The sequence below is a fragment of the Ascaphus truei genome, chromosome 13 (genome assembly GCF_040206685.1).
Source record: "Ascaphus truei isolate aAscTru1 chromosome 13, aAscTru1.hap1, whole genome shotgun sequence".
Taxonomy (NCBI): Eukaryota; Metazoa; Chordata; class Amphibia; order Anura; family Ascaphidae; genus Ascaphus; species Ascaphus truei.
In genome coordinates, this window is record NC_134495.1 from 18,850,424 (window position 1) to 18,874,767 (window position 24,344).

A 24,344-nucleotide genomic window follows, 5' to 3' on the forward strand; every position below is an offset into this window, starting at 1 on the left:
AGAAGCATCACACTTTGATTGTAATCCTGATCATTTAAAAATTATTGCAGAGATTGGAGTTTAGTTTGTGCAGAAGGAGAGGCTGTCAGAGCCACTGAAGGCGCGTCTCACTCTAAACAAGGATACTGAGTTTTGAAGAAAGGGAGCATGGTTCAAATGCCCGGTATCTGCTCCATGTGACATTGGGCAAGTCACTATCTGTGCCTCAGGCACCAAAAACATAGATTATTAGATCTGTTCAGGGTCTATGTCTGTAACATTCCTATATGCTAAGTACTGTGCACTATACTGTAATTGTGACGCGCTTTGAGTCCCATTGGGAGAAAAGCGCTATACAAAATAAAATGATTGTCTTAAAGGGGTAGTTATATCTATATTTATTTATTTATTTATTGTAGGAAGCAGGGGGTCTGGCGTTAATTTCGGCCCGCAGGCCCCCCTATTTCCTGAGATAAAAGTAGTTTGTAGCATCCCCTCTAGGGGAGACAAAATGGGAAAATAGTCAGCTGCGTCCTCATCCGTCCTACTGGCCCCGGTGATGCAGGGGATTTAAGCCTCCAGGAAGTACCAGCAGCACCTTCTCCTGTAAGTTTCTTAGGAAGCTGGGCATCCCCGGAGCTGACATTTAATGCTGGTCAGACCACCTGCTTCCTATATGTGTGTAAACAAAGAAAAAAAGTGTCGAGCCTGGGAAGAACTGCTCCTTTTAAACCAAAACAAACAAGAAAAAAGTGGCGGAGCACTGAGGGACAAAGAGCTTGACTGGTTGAAGATTAAATCAATTTATTAGCACATCACGAACCTCACGAGGGAAAAGTAGCAACTCTAACACGTTTCACGTCTCGTATCAGTTTTTTTTATGCCAAGAAAGGAAACACTTTACAGTTGCTACTTTTCCCTCATGCGAAGGTTCGTAACGTGCTACAAGTGTAGACTTGTAAAAAAAAAAAAAACATTTTTCAGCATAAAATAATATAAAAATGACACTCTCAATTCAATAAAAGCATTGAACACAATATCCTGAAAGACGCCTCTCTCCTCAGCGTTATCCGCGTCTCTCACATTTAGCTCCCGCACTTCTGGGTTGGATCCCCGGATTGTGAGCAGAAGCAGCACTACGTTGGCGTCCTTCCCACAGGAGCTAACTGCGCGTTTCACCGACTTGCGGTTGAATTTTTTACAAGTCTGTACTATTGGGTCCTCTACCTTCCATTTAGATAAGGTTACCCCACTCCAAGACTGACAAGGATTCACACACAACTGCCACTGACTTAGGATATGCTAAAAAGATCTGGGAATGTGAGTACTGTATATCCCTGTGGATTCACATATTCAGTCCACATATCACAGACATATTGCACTATATTGTCTGAGATACAGAGCCCTGACAACCAAGGTCCCAGTGATGTGACAAAATGAGTGCAGGAATTACGTGGGAATCCCCAGGTCATCTATTGAATATTTTAATTACTCAACTTCTAGGAAGATAAGGAAAAAGTGTTAGGCTTTTGGAAACACGGCTGCATCATAATATGAACTTGGCTCTTTGCTGGTTTAAAAAATTCTACTTTTTTTTTTTTTTCTTCTCTCTCTAGACCCTCGCTGGGCATCTATTAACAGAGGTATCCTAATATGTGATGAATGCTGCAGTGTGCACCGGAGTCTTGGACGTCACATCTCACAAGTGAGGCATCTTAAGCACACACCATGGCCCACTTCCCTGCTACAGGTAAGGAATCAAGCAAGGTTACAGAGCCTTTATATATGTCGACTGTATGTTGTCACAGTCTTTAAAATGTTACATCACTGATTGAGGGTGTAGGGCAGTCCTCAAGGGCTACCAACAGGTCAGGTTTTCAGGATATCCCTGCTTCAGCTCAGACGACTGAGCCACTGATTGAGCCACCTGGACTGAAGCAGGGACACCCTCAAAACTTGACCTGTTGGTGGCCTTTGAGAACTGGAGTTGGCCACCCCTGGTGTAGGATTTATATAGCAGTGCATCTCATCCTATAGCAAGTGCCCAGAAACATGGTGAATGATATTTTGGGGTCAGTGAAACATGGTGGTTGTCAGCTAATCGTCACTTGCAGTTTGTACTTATAAGGTGAATCATATCGATACAGGCTTCTGACGTGCTTTGCAAAGGAATTTCTGATATAGTATTGGTATATAGTATTATATGTTAGCGGCCTCCTGTTCTCTGTGTGAGATCCTATAGCTGATATGAGATAGGAATGTATTAATACCTTGTTATAGTCTATGGAAGTGACCATCCCAAGATCTTCGTTGTATGGCTAGGGCATGAGTTGAACCACAGTGTTGTACTGTATATAAATCTAACCCTTTTCGAGTTGTGTGCAAGTAGTTTTTTGTGGATAAATAGGCCATATCCATATTTAGTTGATAATGTTAACACCTTCGCTGCTTAAGGGGCCTGCAATACATTGCATTGCTCCATATGTTGAAGGCACCTGTAAGGATAATGCTAGAAGATGTTCACACCAGAGGTTAATTGGAGTTACAACTTAAAAATACATGTATTATTTTTATGGCAGGTCAAGACCTGGCCTCTTTTTCTGTGTTCATCTAGAAGTGAGCTTTAACCTGGGGTTATCAGTGATAACCCACTAAAATGTGTACATTATGGAAGTCTGGTGACAGTACCCAGAGGTCCTGTGGGTCAGCCTAAAAGGGGACCTCACATTCTTGAAATATCCCCCAACCAGATGCGAAAAGGTGACAAAGTTAATTTTGCATTTTCTTATCCATTACCTAAATATGAGCTATCTGGCATACAATACAGTTCACAAGAATGATAGCGATGCAACACAGAGCAACCTATCTATTTTCTCATGCAAAGTTTAAGTTGCATTGGCAAAGTGGGGGGGGGGGGGGGGGGGTGGTGTGTGTGTGTGTGTGTGTGTGTGTGTATACAAACGTGGAGGTGGCGCCATTCTAGGACATACGTGGCTAAAGATACGGGACATTTGATATATTCCGGCATTTTTTCATTCAAGAGCAATTTTTTCTTTCTCCTCTAGTCATAATAGTGTCATTACAGATTGATGAGGAAAGGGGGTAAGGATATGCCCAGAAAGTGGGCTTATGTTTTTAATGAAGGGAATTTAGGATATAAACCCCGCATTTGGAATATTACATTAAACTTCAAGAGGTGTGCTCTGATGTCAGATACGTCTTTAATGATCCAATGACCCCTTTGGAAGGAATCTGATACATGTTATGTGATGACATAATATTTCTGTTTATCTTTTTATTTTAAGAAACTGCCTGCCTTTATTGTACTTTTTTTTTTTTGGTAATCTTCTGTTACCTAAGCACTGTACTATTTTTGTATATAAAATGTAATAAGTAATGATTTTGGGCTCTGAACTTTGCACGTTTGGAAGAGAAATTACATTTTCAGACAAATTTTTGCTAATGTGTGCTAATTATGTTTTTTGCTTTTTAAATGGGAACCAAAGACTCCAAGTGAATCTTGATATGTCTATGGTGGTGGAAGCGCATTAAGATATATTCGTGACTGGTTGAGGGAAGATATTGGTTGAGGGAAGATATTCATTTGAGTGACCTTGCGGAGGTGAAAATTGGATCCCCCTAGATAGCTGTGTGTATTAACCGTTGTCACATATACAGGTGTGCCGTTCATGACAGGGCCTGTGCTAGCAGTGGGCTATAGTTAATTAGCAGGTATATTGAATATAATACAATCTCCTAGAAAAAAATAGCTATTATGCAATGTTGTTGGAGAGGCTTGTTTTTGACGTTCCAGAAGGGTGGCAAAACTGTGCTTTTAATTTGGCAACCTCCTTTCTTTGGGTTTCAGATGGTGCAGACATTATATAGCAACGGGGCTAACTCCATATGGGAACATTCATTGCTGGATCCTGCATCCATAATGAGTGGGAAGCGTAAAGCCAATCCCCAGGATAAACTACAGTAAGTGACCTGATTAACAACGTGTCTTTTTACCGTGGCCAGATTTTATTAATAGATTATTGAGTGCTTAAGAGGGTAACGACTAATGAATGTTTTATAAATATTTAACATTGACCTTTGCCCATTATTGTGTATTCATTCTTATTTATAGAGTAAGAGAAATGAGCCTTAAAAGCATTTCAAAACATTTCTAAAACCAATGTACTAAAAAGTAAGGGAAGTTGCTTCCCCAAATTATCTGTTTTAAGGGATGTACAGTAGTCCGGTACTTTTGCTAAGCATGGCTGCTAAATCGCACAACTTTTATTGCATGATTAATTTGCACACAAGTTCAAAGATTTTTTCCACAAAATAGTCACACAATATACACCTCAGATTTGAAGTGACGTGAATACAATAAATTTGCCCCATTTTACATTTTCATTATCTATATATATATATATATGTTCTGGACCGTTTCTCTGCAGTTTGTGTCTGTAGATATTTTGTGATACTCAGACTTGTTTTTTTCCTGCGATTGACCATTACTCTGTGATTGCATCAAAATGCTTTCATGGATTTGCTGATGGAAGACGTTCACACTTCTACACCAGGTCAAGTTCTTGAGTGAATAGTGTTAAGAGCCCTAATGGCTTGTCTCAGGAGTCTCCTTGGTCTAGTGACAGTAGAGCACATGACTGCTTTGAAGATGTATGAATGGCAGTTAGTTTGAATCAAAAGAAAGTTATTTAAAGCAGCAATCCAAGCTGGCCATTCCAAATTGATGCAGGGAGTCTCTGGAGCTGAACCACATTAATTTCAGCTCTGGGGACCCCTGCTTCGGGAGATACTTACCTCTGTAGGGGGTGCTGGAAGCAGGCCAATAGGAAGCTGTGACGTCATCCGGTGCGGATTGCTATTGGCCCACGTGATGCGGGCAGCTTTAAGTTTACAGGCGACACCTTTTTGGAGGCAAGTATCACTAGAAGCAGGGGGTCCCCGGAGCTGAAATGAATGTGGTTCAGATCCCTCCCCACCTGCTTCAATCCCATGTAATCCCACGGATTGCTCCTTTTTAAGAGACAGAGAACACATTATCAATTCACAGTTTAAGAAAAAGGACTTGGCATCCATTGTGTCTGGTTGTAAAAAGCAAAATTATCCCAGATATCCAGGTGTCACCACGACTCTGGATAATGAAGCCAAAAAGCAGTGTCTACAATTGTCCGTCCTTAAAATTCTATGTCCAGCGCTGTATACTCTATCAAAGCTACATAACAAAAACACTTATTATTTATTTAAGCTGACTGTTGCGTTTGGGGGAAAAGGTGCACTGAATATGCCTGGCTGCATCTTCTATTTCATGGTCAGAGGCACAAAAAAAGTCATTCTAGGAATGTCTTACAAGTATTCGCCTTCAAGCCTTAAAACGTGTTTCACATCTTTTTTTTCTTTTCTTAATATATATTTTGTGACTTGCCGTCGTTTCGAACTTCTGCACTGATACCCTAGGCGTAGCGAAAATGTATTTGTCTGTTCACCGAGTAAGCTTTTAAGCTTTCCTTTTTTCACTCCAAGGAGATAACAGAGCAGATGAAATTAATTAATGAGGGAGAGAAGCTCTTCATCTCTTTGTACTTGAATTGTTGGCACAGAAAGGTGGTTAGCCGCTTTGGTCCTTCCATGTAGTAACACAGGAGGGAGAGGGAGGAGCTGGTTTGATACCTTTTATTGGACCAACAAGTAGTTGATGTGTTATAAGCTTTCAAACCTCTCGGGGTCCTTCATCAGGCTCCCAATAAAGGACCCTGAGAGGTTTGAAAGGTTGAATAGCCTTTTCCTTGTTATATTTGTTTATCTTTCTTTTAATTCCAGTCCCAACAAAGCTGAATTTATAAGAGCTAAATATCAAATGCTGGCATTTGTTCACCGATTACCATGCCGAGATGATGATAGTGTTACAGCCAAAGACCTTAGCCAGGTAAACGCTTGTCTCCTAATTGTACATACAGTATAGTTGTTGCGACTCAACCACAAATCTGCAGCCCTGTTGAATCCTGTTATATAAGAAAGACCAGAGCAAATGTACTGGTTTCTAGTTCAATGAGCTGTGAAGAATAAATATATGCTTCTTTGTCAGAATACCCAGTGGAACAACATTGTCTAATTATGTTGCTGTGCTGGATGCTCAGAGAATTGCCTTTGCATTTTAAGCATGTTAACACATTTCTTTGTTGTGGTTTTTGATTCCCTTACTGCAATACAAAATGCAAAATCGAATACTTGCTATAGCCTTAAAATGCCTAGCCATAGATCGTTTGCAGCAAAATGTGTCTTCTCTATTTTCAAAATAATCAGTAAACGGTGATGCATATACCAGGAAACAGCTTTATAATTAAATAGAAGAGGGGCATTGTAAGATTTTACGTTCCATTTTATTTCAGGGAAGTAGGACACTAAAATAAAACAGAATAAGGTTGTTTCCAAATTGTTTGAAGGAATGATTTATTTCACAGTATAGCAAGCACAAAGGGCAGTGCGTGCACCTCAGTACATGTCTCCCACAGGTTACATAAACCTGCTTCATTCACCCTTCATTTATGTGAGCTGAATGAAGCTGGTTCGTGGGACCTGGGGAAGTGGTTAAACTGCAGACAAGGATTCTGGGTAATTCTGTGCATGCGCCTCCATGGCTTAGGAGGCTGCATAACTCAGCAGGCTAAAACAGTAGGGCTCCTGTAAAAAGGGATAGAAAGCTAAAAGTGAGATGCACTGTGTACTTATTTGCAGATCACTGCACAGAATTCTTTCCTGCAGTTTAATATTTGTATGATGTAACAATTGACGTAAATGGAACATGTTAGAGCAGTGTTTCCCTGTGACATGCAGCCACACCAGGTTTTTGAGACCACCACCTAACTTTCTATTGGAATGCAAAAACAAGTGACATTCACCTGGATGCAGGTGCATTGGTTATTCCCAAAGCCTGGTTTGGGTGTGGGTCACGAGGAGAGGTTTGGAAACACTGGGTTAGAGGGACGAATAAATATGCCCATAGGTTCTTTTTAATTATACAGATGTAGCCCGATTTTACTGTCCCCGGAGCTGCGGGGTGAAAAGAGAAACGTTGAGACTCCGTGGACGTAAAAGCGGAGGAGGGAGGCGGGAGGAATCTGTTCTTTCAAATGGGATCCCCCCCCCACTGAGTTTTCACCATGCTGTGGTCTGGATTCCTGGCAATGGGAACAGTGACTCTGGCTACATCTGTAACTTGATCAAGAGGGTGAGGGGGGGCTTTTGTCACTTTATCTACAATAACATTGTGCCTTTCACTGTATTTTCTTATATCCAGCAACTTCATTCAAGTGTGAGAACTGGGAATCTGGAGACTTGTTTGAGACTGTTATCCCTGGGGGCACAGGCTAATTTTTTTAATCCGGTAAGCAATGTTACTGCTTGTATGCGATTTTAAGGAGATTCTTGTCGTAAGAACCATATCAGTTGGATTACCTTCTTAGTTTAATTTTGTTTTTGTTTTTTCACTTGCATAACATTTTATTCACAACTGTTACTACTTTTAAATGAAAAAGACCAGTTTGTCCTGTGTTTACATTTCATGAAAAAGCACAGTGTAGTCCCAGTTATGACCTAAAGTGAGCGAGAAGTAGTGATCTGCTTAATGTGTTTATTACTGTTCTCAGTTGCTTTTTTGCAAAGTATTTTCAAGTCGTTTTTCTTTAAAGGGGATTGGAAAATATTTGTAAACCATGTGAGTTGTCTTTCGAATTGTGTTCATTCTCTTACAATATCTTCAACCTTTTTTGTTTTCATTTAATTCATGTCAAGATCCATCTCACATGATGACCTATAAAAAGAGCACCTATGTTGATCCATTAAAAGATTTCACTACCTGCAGCACAGCTCATTCCACTGCATAGGGTTTCTCTACTTGAAGAGGTTTGCTGGTGTGACCTATATATCTCTGAAACATAAACACGTCACAGTTGCAGTTTCTTAATTATCTGTCTATTTAAAGCTGCAGTTCAGTCTTTTTTTACTTCAATAGTTTCATGTTTGCAATCTCTAATTACCCAAAGAACTGTATAGCTGCAGGTCAATTCGTTCTCCATGTATTGATAGGCGAAATTTGGTGACATCATTAGTGAAGGGATCTGTTTTTTTCTGCTTCTTTCTCACAGTGGAAGCTCATGAATATTCATGAGCACTCCTGCACTGACATGTGCTAGAAGGAGGGCAGGGCTGACAAAGGGGTGTGCCAGGGCTTGTGACAGGACATGAAGGGGCAGTGCCTTAGCAAATGGCTGTTAAAATAGAATACAAGAAAATTGGTCTTTCAAAGTTGTTTTTTTAAAAACAGAAAATGCTAAATGTATTTTTTCTTACTACAGAACTGATTTATTAAAAAAAACACACATGCAGGATATTGACTGAACTGCAGCTTTAATAAATAATATCCAGAGGTTCCCTTCAAGTTGCTGTTGCCTTTGTTTTTTTATTTTTTTATTTTTTTCGAAATGTTTAAAAAAAATAAATACATTTTTTATTACCGGCAGTGAATTTAAATTGTAATACTGTTGTATCTGTCTGGTAGGAAAAGGGAAGCACGCCCCTTCATGTTGCAGCCAAAGCAGGCCAGATCCAACAGGCTGAACTACTTGCGGTATATGGTGCAGATCCGGGAACTCCAGATTCTGCTGGAAAAACGCCAATTGATTATGCAAGGTGATTGGCCGTACAGTATGTTATCTGTTTTTATTATTATTCCTCGTATAAAACAGCAGGTCGCTTTAATTCAACAGTTTTTACTGTGGGCTGATTTCTATTATTTTGACATGCTAAATGTGACCGTAATTTTATTTAAATGTGTGAAATCTTTGTTTTCATGCTAAGTGATCTGTTGATGGAACAAAGTTACCACTGGACATAGATCTGTATATAATGGAATGTTTCTGACACAAGTAATCTTTGCAACCAAGAAAAAGCGCTCATATAAGTTAATGTAAGTGTAATATTGGTGATAGACAAAAGTTGAATGAATTGGTGAATATAGAGAGGTGCAGCTGATAGAAGGGTGTTTCCCAACACCCGTAGAAGATACAGCAAAAAACCTTAAGCGCGCACTCTCTAAAATTACATATAGTGAGTGAAAGTGCAAAGTGAAAAACTGCAAAATAGACTCACTCTATATGGTAGGAGGATGGTGATCCGATTACTGATCTCTTACAAAATATCAGGAACTCCCCAGGTGCATGTAAAGACAAAAGAAGCATATAGTACAGCACAGTTTAATAAAAATATATAGTGAGCAGTGAGCCCAAAAGTGCAAACATGCTCCCAAGTAAAAAACAGGTGTTGTGACCACTTTGGGTCTATGGCGTCGGCGCTCTGCTACCACACATCAAGGAAAACACAGCTGCCGGCACTCGGCTTCCCTCGGTATGTAACTATGTAACTGCGTTGACGCAGCCAATGGGAGCCTTCAATCCGTCCACAACTTTGATAATGTGGAAAACGGTAGACAGCACACAGCGCTCCAAAGAAGATATTGGACCACCTTATGGGTTTCGTTCCGCTTTGGAACTTCCTATGGGGTGCATTATGGTCCACAGTGACAGAGTCTGAACTATGTAGTCCCTCTAATCGACGTCACGACATGGGGGGCGGCGCATACATTAATTGACATAGACCATGCAATAAAACATACAGGCTTGGAAGCATACATGTTAAACTGCATTGTTCCAAACTTGGATATACAACACATCATGGAAAAATGTATATAATAAGCTGGACACGAATCAAGGTCTATGAAGAGAGCAAATAAAAGTTAGATCACAGAATATATATAACATTGGGAGAGGGTTTCCACAGAAGAAGATAAGGGTTGGGACCCGCTGCGGGCGGCTGCACGGGCTTTCCCCACCAGCAGGGGAATCCTCCCGAGCCGGTCCCGGTCCCCCCTGGCTGCACAGCTCACTACACGCTGTGACGCGTCAGCTGCTAGGGGATACAAGAGAATTGTGATCCCTAGCGTTGACGCGTCACGTGGTGTGGCTGTGAGCCAATGAGGAGGGGAGGCTTCGGGAGGAGGAGAGGCTTTGGGGAGCGGGAAAGAGTGTGGAGTGCCTGCCTCTGTGTGTGTGTGTGTGTGTGTGTATGAGTGTGTGTGTGTGTGTGTGTGTTGCTTGTGATTACTTCAATCAGCAGCTCCAGCCCGAGCCCGTGGAGGGAGGGAGGGGGGGGAGAGTAGCGGGTCCCTCCGCTCAAGCCACGCCCCCTCCCGCTCAAGCCTCCCACTCCCTCCCGCTCCCTACAGACCGCATATCGCGGTCTGTGTATGTCAGCGCCCCGCCTGTCTGCAGTGCGGGAGCGCTGACGGAGGGAGCGGGGCCTTAGCCTTAGGCTTAACAATGATCCTGAGTTTGAATGAGCGGAACCTGGTTCAATTCCCGGTTTCAGCTCCTTGTGACCTTGGGCAAGTCACTTTATCTCCAGCAAAATCATAGATTGTAAGCTCTACGGGGCAAGGACTGTCTGTAAAATTAATATGTACTGCGCACTGTACTGCAATTGTGAAGCGCTTTGAGTCCTCTTGGGAGAAAAGCGCTATATAAAACACAGTTATAAAGATATTTGAATAAAGTGTAATGGGGCTATATCCACTAAAGCAGGGGTGCACAAACTTTTGTCTGTGCTCCCCTGCCTGCTCTCCCTCCCTCCCTTGCTCCCTCCCCATACCTTTTCTCCAATGTTTTCTGATGTCGCGACGTCATGGGACCCGCAGCGTCATTTGATGCCGCGTCGCCAGAGACGAGTTAAGGGACTTAGGGGCCTTGCACACTCCCCCGGCATTTAATTTAAATGTTGCGGGGAAGAGCGCAGGTCCTCTTTAAGCGCCGTGCCCCCTCCCCTAGAAAATTTCACGCACCCCCGAGGGGTGAAGGTCCATGGGTAGGGATAGTCCCGTGACTTCGTGTATGAGCCTCTGGATCATGGTCCAGAATCTCTGTATCTCCGGACATGACCACCAAATGTGGGCCATGTCCCCCTTTTGACCACATCCCCGCCAGCACAGGTCAACTGCGCCGGGGTAAATCTGGCTCAGCCTAGCAGGAGTCAGGTACCACTGAAATAGGATTTTATATATGTTTTCTTTTATTGTTGTGCAAATTGATGTTTTTGGGGCCTGCTCCCAGATCTCCTCCCAGTCCTCCAGGCCTATTGATAGGCCTAGTTCTTCAGACCATCTTTGCATGTATCGATGGTTTGGTAATGTGGAAGGAGACTCTAATCCTTTGTATATTTGAGAGATCAGACCTTTTTGGTAGGTGTTTTTGGCACACAGAGTTTCGAATCTGGTTAGTTTGGGGAATTTAGAGGTTGGGGAGAGGGATAAAAGGAAGTGCCGGACTTGCAGGTACTTAAACAGATGGAAGCCCTGGATCTCGAATTTGTCCCTAAGCGCCTGAAAAGTAGCGATCTCATCTTTCTGCAGCAGATCGGCCACCATCCTAATATTGTGACTCTGAAATTGGTCAAATTGACTTGGGGAACACCCTGGTGGGAATTTGGGGTTCCCGAAGATGGGGGTGAGCTGTGAGGGGGATGCTACCAGACCATACTTCCCTTTGCATTTAAGCCATACTTCCCACGTGCATCTTATTGCTCCCAGGGCAAACCTTGGTGGCTTGGCCCCGCTGCTGCCGGCGGACCACATTGCCACCTGGAAGGAGAGGGGGCGAGCGTAGTGGGACTCTATCTCTAGCCAAGAAGCTAAGGCCGGGTCGCAATTCCAAACTACAGCCTGCTTCAGCTGTGCTGCAAGATAGTATTTTGCTAGGTCGGGGACGCCCACACCTCCTCTCTCTCTAGACGAGAGCATCACTGACAGAGGGACTCTGGGCCTTTTATCATTCCATATGAATTGGAGAATTAAAGACTGCATGTTTTTAAGCGATGTTTGTGGGACCGGAATTGGGAGGGTTTGGAAATTATACAACAGTCTTGGGAGAACGTTCATTTTTACTGCCGTCATTCTCCCAAACCATGAAATTTGGTGATTTTTCCAGATTTCTAGGTCTTTTTTAATCTGGTTAAATAAGGGGGGGTAGTTGTATTGATAGAGGGTATTATTATCTCAACATTTTTTTAAAGCTTAAACTGTTTCAAAATTCAAGTTGACCCATAAGAGAGTTTAGCACTTTCAGAAAATGTGAAAGCAGAAATGGTTTGTGTATTAAACTCTCTCTGCAGCAAGCAGACGCAATAAAACAGCATTAGGTTATCAAAGGCAAAAAAACTTGTGTGTTTGTTACCAAATCTTCTCAATAACCAACACTTGGATCCTTATTGCTCCAGCTTTGCAGCCGGAGACATTGCTACAGTTTGATGTGGACTCTGTTGCAAGCTCATTCAGCACCAAAGGAGGGTGTAATAAGTGTATATGGTTTTGGCACGCTTGCAGTATTACTAACCGTCCTCCATGTCCTCGTGAGTTGTTTTTAATTTTTTTTTTAATCCGTTCTCATTTCCTATGAACCGCTCTGAAATAAGAGATCAATGTTGCAAATTGAGACCTGAATCGAAATCTCATGAAGTCAGGTTGTCAACACGGAGTTTGTTGACCATAAAGGGAAAAGTGTGTGTGTGTGTGTGTGTGTGTGTGTGTGTGTGTGTGTGTATTTAACAATCCTTTTTTCTTATAGACAAGGAGGCCACCACGAATTGGTAGATCGTTTAGTAGAAATACAGCACGAGCTGACTGACAGATTAGCATTTTATTTATGTGGCAGAAAACCAGGTGAGTGAATATTTGCGGGGCCCTTAAAGCAAACGTTTTATATTTCCTTTTAGGAACAAACACCCAGTGAACATGCCTGCACAATGAGATCATTGCTTTTCTAGTCTAAACGCAGAAGTACTGACGACCAGTTAGATAAGAATAGCAGCTTGCTGAAGCAGTTAAACTTATATATAAATACAGTGAGAATGGTAGTTGCTGGAAGTTTTATTCCCACTGGAGTGAATGTCGAATTTGACCTATTACTCAAACGCTTGTATTTTTCAGATCACAGAAACGGGCAGCACTTTATTATACCCCAAATGGCAGACAGGTAAGAATAATATTTAATATAGTTCACGTACACCCAGCTGTTGAATGTAACAGATCTCTGAGCACTTATTTTTTTTTTTATAAATACCTTTTTCATTTTTCATGGTGTATTCCCTTACGGTGACATTCAAACCTTTAAAATCAGCAATGCCACATAAAATATACAATAAGTATGTGGATTCGTACATTGCAATAATTAAAGGGTTGAAGATATAGCTGCCAGCTGTTTGGCAGATGGCTGCGTATGACCCAGCCAACAATGGGAGGTTTACATTGAATGTTAAGGTACTACTACTACAAACCACAGCAAAGACTAAGGCTTCGGCCAGGCTCCCTGCTTGCTCGCTGAGGCGCGCTGAGGCTCAGGGAAAGCAGGTGCTTTCCCTGGCCTTGCGGTTGCTTACCGCACACGCCGTCAGGGGGCGGGCACGTCACTGGCCGGAGGCGGGCCAGTGACATCACGGAGCTGGTTCGCCCTCATTGGGCGAACCGCTCACGTGACCGGCCTGTTGCGCCGGCAAGCGGGGGAATTTTAAATTCCATTAAGACCTACGCTTCCGCGCGCTTGCGGAAGCATAGGCGAGCCCCTACTAAAGCCGCTCTAATTGCGACTGTAGGGGCTCAGTGCTGAACGGGAGCGCGCGTTAGTGCGCTTCCACCAGCAAGCAGGGAACATGGCCGAGGCCTTAGACAACTGGAGAAGAGGCAGGACAGCTACAGCATGTTCCTCGCATTAGTAAAACAACTATAAATGACCGACCGCTCAGCCTAATTAAAGTCAAGGCGTAATGATTGGAACATATACAGCGGTGCATAGGGATAAGTTGAACCTATAATTCATAAAGTGGCAAGCATAGAGCCTACACTATATCCCTCTAAAAACTGCACTCTAGATGTAGTAAATATTCTGACTACCCTATCAGAGACACTATTTTGAGACACTTATTGGCATCATACTTAACTTCTTACAGGTTATCCAATAGTGTGAATCTCTGTGTCGCCTCACCTTGAGGATGTTTTAAGCATTCACTGTACATATTAATCACGTGCGTCGTTGTCTGGTAGCATCACTATTACAATTGTATTGTTTTTTCATATTATTTAATTGATGTTCTTAGTACTCCATCAACTCTGTTGATATTTCCCAGAATACTGCCATTTATTTACTTGTATAATATTGCCATATCAAGAATATTGGTATTTTGTGACTTACTAAGTCATAATATGTACTACATCTAGAGTGCAGATTTGGAAGGGATCGTGCCGGCTCTGTGCTTGGCACTTTGTTCCTCACAGTAACCATTTCAGGGGCTCTACCTTGATTACTGATGTATACTGCTATTGCTATCAAATAATTGCATAGTGCTGCCAGTCTACTCGTGGAAATAGCTGACATTGTTCCACTTGCCATGTACTAGTTCTTAATGCCCATTTTGCTGTTGGTGTTATTACCCGCTGTGTGCCATGTCCTTTGCCTTTTCTTATCATTGACGGCTGTAGCTTGTCCAAAGTAAGTTGCTTAGAACATGCCAGCAATGTATTCTGTAAATGGACACACACACAATGTATTTATTTCACAAGTGTCTGTCCATTTGTCATGTTTTCGCTCCCCTGTAACATCCTCGCTGTCTGGTCATGTTCTGAATCGGTGGAAAGCTCTTTAGTGAGATTTTCGTTTTTCCAATATTTGACCCTGAAATTTCGCCACAGCAGTTTGTCTCCACTCTTCCATCACGAGCGGTGTTTATTCTATTACGCTCCTCCGGAAGTCTTATAAATTACTTCACAACTCCTTATTTAAAACGGGTACTTAATCATTAAGTTCTACAAACTAAAATGCCATTCTTTAGCCGAGGCTGTGTTGAAAAGCTGTGTAATGCGGCAGGCATAAGCTTATAGGAGTTAATGTTAAAATGGAAAAGAAGCAAAAAGTGACACTGTGAATGCTCATTTGCATGTCATTTCCCAGAATACTTGACTGCACTGGAAGCATTGCATGCTAACAGATAATGGGGAAAGACAGGGTTGCAGCCCTGTCTTGAGATGTGAAGGTGCTCACAAGGGATATTTTTATTTGCTGTACAAACTGAACTCCATTTGAATTCATGTCACTTGCGTTACATCTTATGCATGTGTATGGACAGTACTAGCACTCCATATCTTCACTGATGGGGCAGTGTGTTCCACAAAATGTTTTGTCCTGCTTAAACAGATGAGACATGTAAAGCAGCTCTGGCACACGTCTCATCTGTATGTAAAAAAGTGTCAACTGCCGGTGCTCACGAAAAGGAGGGGTTGTCCTGAAAAGTCCCAATAGATTCACATGAAGAGAGGAGTAATCCAGGCACATGGTCTTCTCTTTTAGAAATGTATTCAGCAATGAAACAACCAATGTTTCGACTGCCACGCACCTTGACAAAGACTGCGTGGCAGTTGAAACGTTGGTTGTTTGATTGCTGAATACATTTCTAAAAGAGAAGACTGTGTGCCTGGATTACTCCTCTGTTCAAACAGATGAGAGAACCTTGAGTTTCTTTTAGATCATGTGCATGTTTATTACATTTTTAAGTTCACAAAGTTTTAAGCTGCTGTCACAGTAAATATCTTCAGCTGTTGAAAAGCTCTTGTTTTTGTACACCATGTAAGAATCAGACAGCTGCAGGGCAGCTGCAAAGAGCCTTTGTTGAATAGCATCTTTATAATGTAGAAAAAGTTAATGGAAATGTTGAATGAATTTGTGTTTGTATGTGAATGCTGCGTCCATAATATGAATTTTTGTTTTGTTCTGCGGCTATGCGTGTGGAAATAAGGCGGCTGTAAGTAAACCATTCTATATTGGGGTTTGTCTATACTAGTGCAAAGTTACTCAAAATTACTCAACCGTTTTAGATGACATGAACCTTTAGCTTATGACACGCATTTCGGTTGTACAGTGTATGTAACAATATTTCTCAAGCCTGATTTCTATACAAGTGATACCTGAATCCTCTGTCGCATAGTAGTTGTTTCACCAAGTTAGTCTTCTGTAGGACTATTTAATAGCACATTAAAATTTGACGATTTTAGTCTGTGTGCACGTGTACTTAACACTTTCACTGCCTGTTACTTCCTCTGGCAGCAAAGAGCCTTAGTCCCAAGATGTTTGCTTCTTTGAAACACACAAGCATGTGTTCATTTATTCCCAACATCCCTGAAGGTTTCTTTTAAATACAGTATATAGCCTGTTCAGAAACCAGTAAACCCCTTTTTGTTAAAGGAAAGTGAAGTAGCGCTCGGAGAATGTAATTATAATGCTATGTTTATCGCATTCCATGAAGGAGTACAGTAGCTGCAAATAACCAACACCACATTTATGATTACACTTACTGTGAATGTGTTCTCACATCTCTTACCAGTTTGTGAGCATGCTGTGCGATTTTTAAATATTATATACATTTAAAGCAGCACCCTACTCCATTGCTTTTTTTGTTTGTTCCATGGTTCCTGAGATATTTACCTGTAAATGTGTTCATGTTTGTGGTCCCTTTTGGGAAAATCAGTATGGCAAACATCCAAACCTCACTTCTACAAGCCAATGGGAAGCCGCAGTGTCATCAGGTCATGACATTGCAATTTCCTATTGGCTGACCCCGGCATCGAATTTTTTTTCTCTCTTTATATCCTGGTAAAATTAAATGTTAAATATCTTGTGAACTAGAGGGGGGTCTGCAGCGCTGGGGAACCGCCAGTTCTGATTCTGAAACTAATTCTAGGAAGAGTGCGATTGCAGCTTTGAGCTGTTATTTTATGATCACCTTATTGTACTTACCTCCTGAAAGATGGTGATCTGGAGAGTTTATTTTGTTTGTTAGAAAGTGTGATGAATAAATGTTTTCTAATATTTTGGGGTTTTAGTGTTACAGTAGTTGAACTACAGTCTTTTGTTTAAAGAGCGTACAGTCTGCTGTTCAGCTATCACTGATTTGTGAATACGCCTATAAGTATTTGAAGTAGCAATTCCCCCTATCCCCTGCCCCTCCCAAAAAATAGTTTTTTTCAAGCTTACCTGATGCGCCATCAGGTTCCCCCAAAACATCCATGATCTAATCCCCCAACGGCCAGGCATCCCCCGGTTCCCGTGATATTAGTAGTATTTTTTTGGTGCCAGTTTGTACGCACAGAAAATGAACAATATGGCAGCGAGGACACAACTACAAAGTCAGAATATCCTCTGCTGATGACATTGCAACTTTGTTGCTAATAGGAGCGACCCCTGAACCCATGGCCATTTTGTGTCTACCTCCGTGAATACTTGCCAGAGGATAAGCCTATTTGGCAATTGGAAAGCATGAACTCCCGGGAGGTCGCAAGACCACAGAACAGCTCCAGGTCAGCTTTAAAAGAAAATTGTGAGCAGGCAGGACTGCTGCTGTCATTTATTTCTTAAGATAAGTTGAGAAGGTAGAAAGAAAGCCATGGAAACTGATCAATCTTCATTGTTATCTTCCTAACCCAAACTCTCATTAGTCCATTGATCCAATGTTTCAGAATGATTGAGTTGTGAGTTTTAGTCCCTTACACCTAACTTGTTCACTTGCAAGTCATTTTATGTACGGGGCAAACATGGCATTGAATTTGACATACTATATTGACTGTGCTCTGTTAACTGACCTACATGCATTATCAGTTCTCTATTTTATTCTTGTGTATTAAATATTCACCACATTTAATAACTCCTGGTTTTGTCTTCTTTATGTTCTGTAGCAGTCTTGACTTATCAGAGCTGGCTAAAGCAGCAAAGAAAAAACTTCAGTCTGTAAGTGTGTAACTATCATTCCTTTACACTCCCCCCTACCCCCCCCCCCCCATTATTTTTCTTCTCGTGAAGTTGAATATGTTTCAGCCTCCGAAAACCAAGATAAACTTGTCTGAAAGCATTGTTAAAAAATATTGTGTAATGTTATGTAAAATACTGTAGTGTTATTTTTAATAAAATATTTGGTAGGCAGACATGGAATTATTAACCAGTACCCATTGTTCTGAGACAAGTGTGTCTGCTCAACTTGTACTTTTATAATGTTGAGTTATTAGTTTAATTCTCAAATATATACCCCTATAAAGTACAGACAGGGGCGCTAGGTATTGTCTATCATCTGACCTGATCACTATATTCTTATTTGCCTTTACTATTACATTTTGTTTATAATGGCGACTTAACATCTTTTATTGACAAATTAGTTTTTCTGACTTCGGATTTTGATTATGATTAATACTGATTCCTTAAAGAGGCAAGCCGAGCCTTTTTTTATAATTTTTTTTATTAATAAATGCAGTTTTGAAATATCAAATCTCTAACCTCCCAGTTTTCAGCTTCTTACAAATTCGCCATTACTTACAAACAATTACAAAAGATTCAGCTTTTTCGCCCCTAACAAGATTTGAGAAAATATGCAGAAGAGGCTATTATGGCAAAGGACTGATTTCGGAGGTTTATCTGGGTCTGGCGATTAAAGCTACACACTCTAACCATAGCTATAAGCTAAAATGGGCAGCAGATTTAAACCTAGAAATAGATAGGGAAGACTGGGAGGATATTTGGGAAGCGGCTTCTCAAACATCAATTTGTACCACAATAAAAGAAAACATATATAAAATTCTATTCCACTGGTACCTAACCCCGAGTAGGCTTAGCCAGATTTTCCCCGGATCCTCAGATTTGTGCTGGAGAGGATGCGGGCACAGAGGAGACATGGCTCACATCTGGTGGGAATGCCCAAAAATTCAGGGGTTCTGGATCATGATACAAACAATGATACGAGAGCTCCTGGGGGTGGAGATGGAGGTTGACCCGCTGACCCTGGTGCTGTCTAAACCAATAGAGGGCCTGCAACCCCAAGAGAATAAAATGATAAGTCATGTCCTCACAGCGGCCCGCTGCTCGATTGCCGCAGCATGGAAAAAGATAAACGCCCCCTCCAAACAGACAGTATTGAGACGAATTAGAGAAATAAGATTAATGGAACTCCTCTCGGCACAATTGGGTCAAAAGGTGGATAAATTCCACAAGGTTTGGTCAGTATGGCCAGACAATTAACGAATGAATAATTGGGTCACATAAATCTGGAGATAATAAGACACACACCCTCCCCCCCCCCCCTAGCCCACACTGTCTTTCTTGCTTTTCCCTCTACTATTCTTGAATTTCTCTGAGAGAGATATGTCTGGAAGCGGCTGCTTCCCCAAAATGTGTTAAAAAATGAAAATAAAATAACAAAAGTTCTGTAAAATACAACAGACGAAAATAAATATGTAAGAAATGAAGACAACAAAATGCGATTTATGATGTAATGTAATGTTTAATATTTCTTCTTGCTGTAAGATTTGAAGTTGTAACAGATGTATGTTAAAACATGTTATAAGATGTCATTCTCTCGAAAAACAATAAAAAAATTGAAACAAAAAATAAGTAAATGCAGTTTTGAAGCAGGGTATCTTTGGAGCTGAACCCGATTAATTTGTTCTCCAGAGACCCCCAGCTTCCGGGGGTACTTGCCTTCATAGTGGGTGCCGGTAGCCACTCCAGGGTTCACTATATGGCCGCTTTTCAAAGCTGCCGGGCCTTGCAGGCCAATAGGAAGGCGTGATGTCACTCAGTGCGGATTTCTATTGGCCCATGTGGCTTAAAACTGCAGGAGATACCGCCACCCTCTTCGGAGGTAGTTCTCTCTGGAAGCAGGGTGTCCCTGGAGCTGAAATGAATGGGGTTCAGCACCGGAGACCCCCTGCTTCAATCCTGTATTTAAAAAATGGAGAAAAAAAACCCCCGCCATGGATTGCTCCTTTAATATGAAGTCTGCCTCATATTTGTATCTATTTCCAAAAATAATCATCTCTTGCCATCTGTATTACAAGCAGTTGCCTAAATTATTTTGAGATTACGATTTTCTTTTGAACATAGTGATTTACATTCGTAATAAGGCTCTATCATTTCATTAGTTTACATGTATAGTGTTAATTGTAGATACAATGGTAAAATTGCCTTTGCTAAAATGCACTCCATTTTTTCCCAGTTGAGTAACCACTTATTTGAAGAACTGGCAATGGATGTTTATGATGAAGTTGACAGACGGGAAACTGATGCAGGTAATTACTTTTTATATTGAGTGAAGAATAAATAAACCTTAACGTGCTTGCTTTTTGCATCTAGTGGGGTTACAGTCCTTAGGCTGGGGCCATGGTACCGCAAACAGCGCAGAGGCGTCCGCACGCTGAGCGAACAGACTGCCTTAAGGCAGTGTTGGCGTCCATGCAGCGTGCGTCCACGCGGAAGCAGGAGGGGGCGCGCGTTGCGTGAGAAATCAGTAAAACTGATTTCTCAGTGCGACAGATAGGTCACGTGAGCAGTTCGCCCAATGAGGGTGAATCAGCTCCGTGATGTCGCTAGGAACGCCCCCCACAGCGCGTCTAGCATGGCCAGGGAAAACACCCACTTTCCCACAACTTCAGCGCGCCTCCGCAAGGGAGAAGGCACCATGGCTTCAGCCACTGGCACGTTCATTTAACCCATTCACTGCCAGCAGATGCAGACAATACATTGCTGTCCCCACTAGTAATAAAAATGTTTAAAATATTATTTTATATTCAAGGTATATTTATGAATCTACTATAACAGAAATGAGAACTCTATGTAACTGCACGTCCCTTGTGCCCTCCCCTAATTCTCTCTGACCCCCCTCACCCCCCTTGAAACACCAGTAAGAAAATCACTGCACAGATTAACCGCTTTTAAACTGTTATATTGAAGGGGGGGGAAGTAGTGTTTGCAATATCTTTCCCTTTACTTTGGGCCCATCGTGCACAATTTGACATCTTGATAGTGATCTTTTTTTAAATTTTGTATATCACTTGGCAAAGTCGTCTATTAAATTAGGGCGAGGAACTGAGTTGTGTGAGGTTCTATGATCTTGTTGGGTTGCATAAAAATGTAACTGTCATCACTGCTTCTGTGTCTAATTGTCACAAGCAGTAAATGCAAAATAATAGCATGTTCTTGTATAGCACTGCTAGTTTTACGTAGCGCTTTACAGAGACATTTTGCAGACAGTCCCTGCCCCGTGGAGCTTACAATCTATGTTTTTGGTGCCTGAGGCACAGGGAGATAACGTGACTTGCCCAAGGTCACAGGGAGCCGACACTGGGAATTGAATCAGGTTCCCCTGCTTCAAGCTCAGTGCCAGTCGGTGTCTTTACTCACTGAGCCGCTCCTTTTTCATTTAGAATGCAGGTGAAGAGCGAAATCTGTTATGTGAGACCGGGGCCCAGATTCACTAAAGGATGCCGAGCTTTAGCCCTTCTTACTTCCCATAGGAGTTAAAACGTGTCCCCCTTTAGTGAATCTGGACCCTAGTTTTAATACTATGTTTGTGTTTACAGTTTGGCTGGCCACTCAGAACCACAGTACACTTGTAACAGAGACAACCGTTGTCCCCTTCCTCCCTGTGAATCCCGAGTACTCCTCAACGCGGAACCAGGCAAGAGTCCATGCATATACTATTCTATTTCTCTGTAACAGGAAACCACTGTAGAGTAGCAGCAACATACATAATCTGAAGGAAGATTAAAGTTCTGGGGGAGGAGTTGGCCTAAAGTGTTTCTAACATTAAATACAAAAATGCATTATTCTATATACAGCTATAAGCCTTATTTTTCATATACCATTTTCTGCCAATCCACACAAACTTCAATGGGGATTTTTTTTTCCGACCAAGAACGCAGCTTCAGCGTATAAAGAATTATACCCCCAAGTGTTGGTTGTTGGAATAAAATAGAAGCATATAACCACTTTTTACTGCCAAAGGGGCCTGTAACACAGTGCTTTGCAGCGTGTTGCTGAAGCCTCTGGCAGAGAAAGTTTTATAATCTAACATTTTTGTCCCAGTTGCTGAATAAAAATGTATTTTTTCTATTTCAGGGAAGACAGAAGCTTGCCCGTTTTAATGCCCATGAATTTGCCACCTTAGTAATAGACATTTTAAGCGATGCCAAAAGAAGACAACAGGGAAACTCTGTGACTGCATCCAAGGGTAAATTAAAACATTTTATAGAGATTAGACAGTCGCCCAAACTTTAACTTATTTCTGACATTTTCAACTCCTTGTCACTTAAAGCTGCAGTTCAAGCAATATCTTGCATGTGAGTTTTTTTTTTTTTTTAATAAATCAGTTCTGCACTATGAAAAAATACTTGTAGCATTTTTTAAACATTTATTTTTTAAAACATTTTTAATATATTCTAATGTAGCAAGAATTTTTTTTTCTATAGAATCCATTTGCAAAGTCACACCCCCTTCCTCTTCTCAGACCGGCTCTGGCTCTTGAGCCCTGCCCTCTCTCTAGCAGTGTACTGATTGTATCTAGTGCCTTCCTGGTCACATGATCTTCCACACATAACTTTGTACTGTGGCAGCAATAAACGTGAATTAAAAAACTCAGAGCAGAGCGATCAATTACAGGAGAACGGATCGAACTGCAACTTAGCCAATCACTTGTCAGTGTGCAGATTGTGTTGATGCACACATTGACTGGGATTTTTAATTTTTAAATATATATAAACGGCAGCTTGAACTGCAGCTTTAAGGAACTGGATAAAATAAATCTAAACGAAAGAAGTGCAGAAGACCACCATAGCGTTATACAGAATCATTTTTACTTTCAATCAAAGGAATAAAAATGCCCTTACAAGAAGATATCGGCTTTATTGGACTTTGTTGTCCCTTCCATGTAGTATGGTTACAGCTGTCTGCTCTCAGCGACCGTGATCCACTCTGTGTCTGTGTCTTGTAGAGACCAGATGTTCTGGTCCACTTCTTTTTCTCACAACTACCAGGGGGGTATCAACGAGCTTCACGGAAGGTACAACAAATGCCAAAAAATGCAATAAACTGATTTTTATCTTCCTGCTTGGGTGGTTTTCTGCGCTTCTTTCATTTGATTGTCCATGAAGGCTGAAGAACCTTTCATATGAAGTGCACGCTTCCAACGTTCTACAAGTGTGTTGTACATGAACTGTTTGACTTTGATGTAGTTTGATATATTGTATACAGATATATACTTTTTTTGTTTTGTCCATCAAGGTGTAAATATATAGACAGTTATATGTATGTTTTATGATGGTAATATAAATACTTTATTACCACATTGTATTATGTATGAACACCTGAATGTATAATAGAAACTATTAGTTTGTTCGGTTATTCATTGAGCGCACTTTTCCCTCTTCTGATGGAGGGAGGGAGGGAGGATGTTTTGTATTTGTTTTTTTTTTACCCACCATAACTTAACTAAGTATGGTAAAACCTATCCCTTGCTTCTTTTTTTGCATAGCCAGTATAACCAACCCCACACTGAGGAGACCCATTAAGGTCGAAACAGTCTGTCTGGGTATGTTTACTGGCTATGCATCTTAACCCTGGCTTTGCTCAAAGCTGTGAGCATGCAGCAAGCTTAAGCCTATAGGGAACCATGTTGAGTGGTTTTGAAGCAAAAGGTGGCACTGTGTGCTCATTAGCATGTCATTTCTCAGAATCCCTTGCTGCAGTGGAAGTGCTGGGTGATAATGGTGAAAGGCGGGGTTGCAGACCTGTCTTAGACATGCAAATGAGCATACAGTAAAATGTCCATTACTGTATATATATATATATTTTTTTTTGGTACCGTTGTATTATTATACATATTTATGAAAATACGCTAGCTGTTACCAACCGTACTCTGTTCTGCACCATCATAACAAAGTGAAGAATTTTATGTTTCCCTAATTTGTACAGGTATGTCAAATTATTATTTGTACCCTTAAAAAAAAAAACTATTACTTTCCTTGAGCTTGCATTAATTATTGCAACACAACTCTAAAACTATATTCAGTTTGATTACTATGCTTCTCTTTGCTTCTGCCTTCCTCCCTCCCACAGAGGCTTAAAAATCACAGGTGTATACCAATTTCTAGAACCTAGTCCACCACAAGTAGTACTTGAGCCATGGTTTGGGAATCCCCTGGAATACATGATCTGTTATTTCAAAATCCAAGAAAAACATTTGACACCACACAGTTCTTTTCCACATCATGTGAATTTAACATTAAACCAGCTTGAGACATAGGCAATATAGGGGTCATTGTTATCCATTTCCTGCCTAACAGCACAATAGAAGGTGCCAGTATAAAATAACTTTCAACCAGAGGTAGCTGTTTTGCTTGATTTATACATTATTGCGAGACGCCCTGTCGTCACTAGATGGCACCG

The 24,344-nt window shown here is 41.3% G+C and overlaps 1 protein-coding gene across 8 annotated transcripts in view; it reads left to right on the top strand.

Moving 5' to 3' along the window:
- Window positions 1-24,344, top strand: part of GIT2 (GIT ArfGAP 2) — a 65,457-nt gene that overhangs the window by 14,638 nt on the left and 26,475 nt on the right. For all 8 annotated transcript variants that reach the window (XM_075568741.1, XM_075568744.1, XM_075568742.1 and 5 more), the window contains exons 2-12: window positions 1,596-1,729; window positions 3,848-3,960; window positions 5,815-5,920; window positions 7,292-7,378; window positions 8,552-8,682; window positions 12,663-12,757; window positions 13,025-13,070; window positions 17,813-17,864; window positions 20,119-20,191; window positions 21,482-21,579; window positions 22,020-22,131. In XM_075568741.1, the coding sequence (XP_075424856.1) occupies window positions 1,596-1,729; window positions 3,848-3,960; window positions 5,815-5,920; window positions 7,292-7,378; window positions 8,552-8,682; window positions 12,663-12,757; window positions 13,025-13,070; window positions 17,813-17,864; window positions 20,119-20,191; window positions 21,482-21,579; window positions 22,020-22,131 (1,047 nt within the window). The remainder of the gene's footprint in view (window positions 1-1,595; window positions 1,730-3,847; window positions 3,961-5,814; window positions 5,921-7,291; window positions 7,379-8,551; window positions 8,683-12,662; window positions 12,758-13,024; window positions 13,071-17,812; window positions 17,865-20,118; window positions 20,192-21,481; window positions 21,580-22,019; window positions 22,132-24,344) is intronic.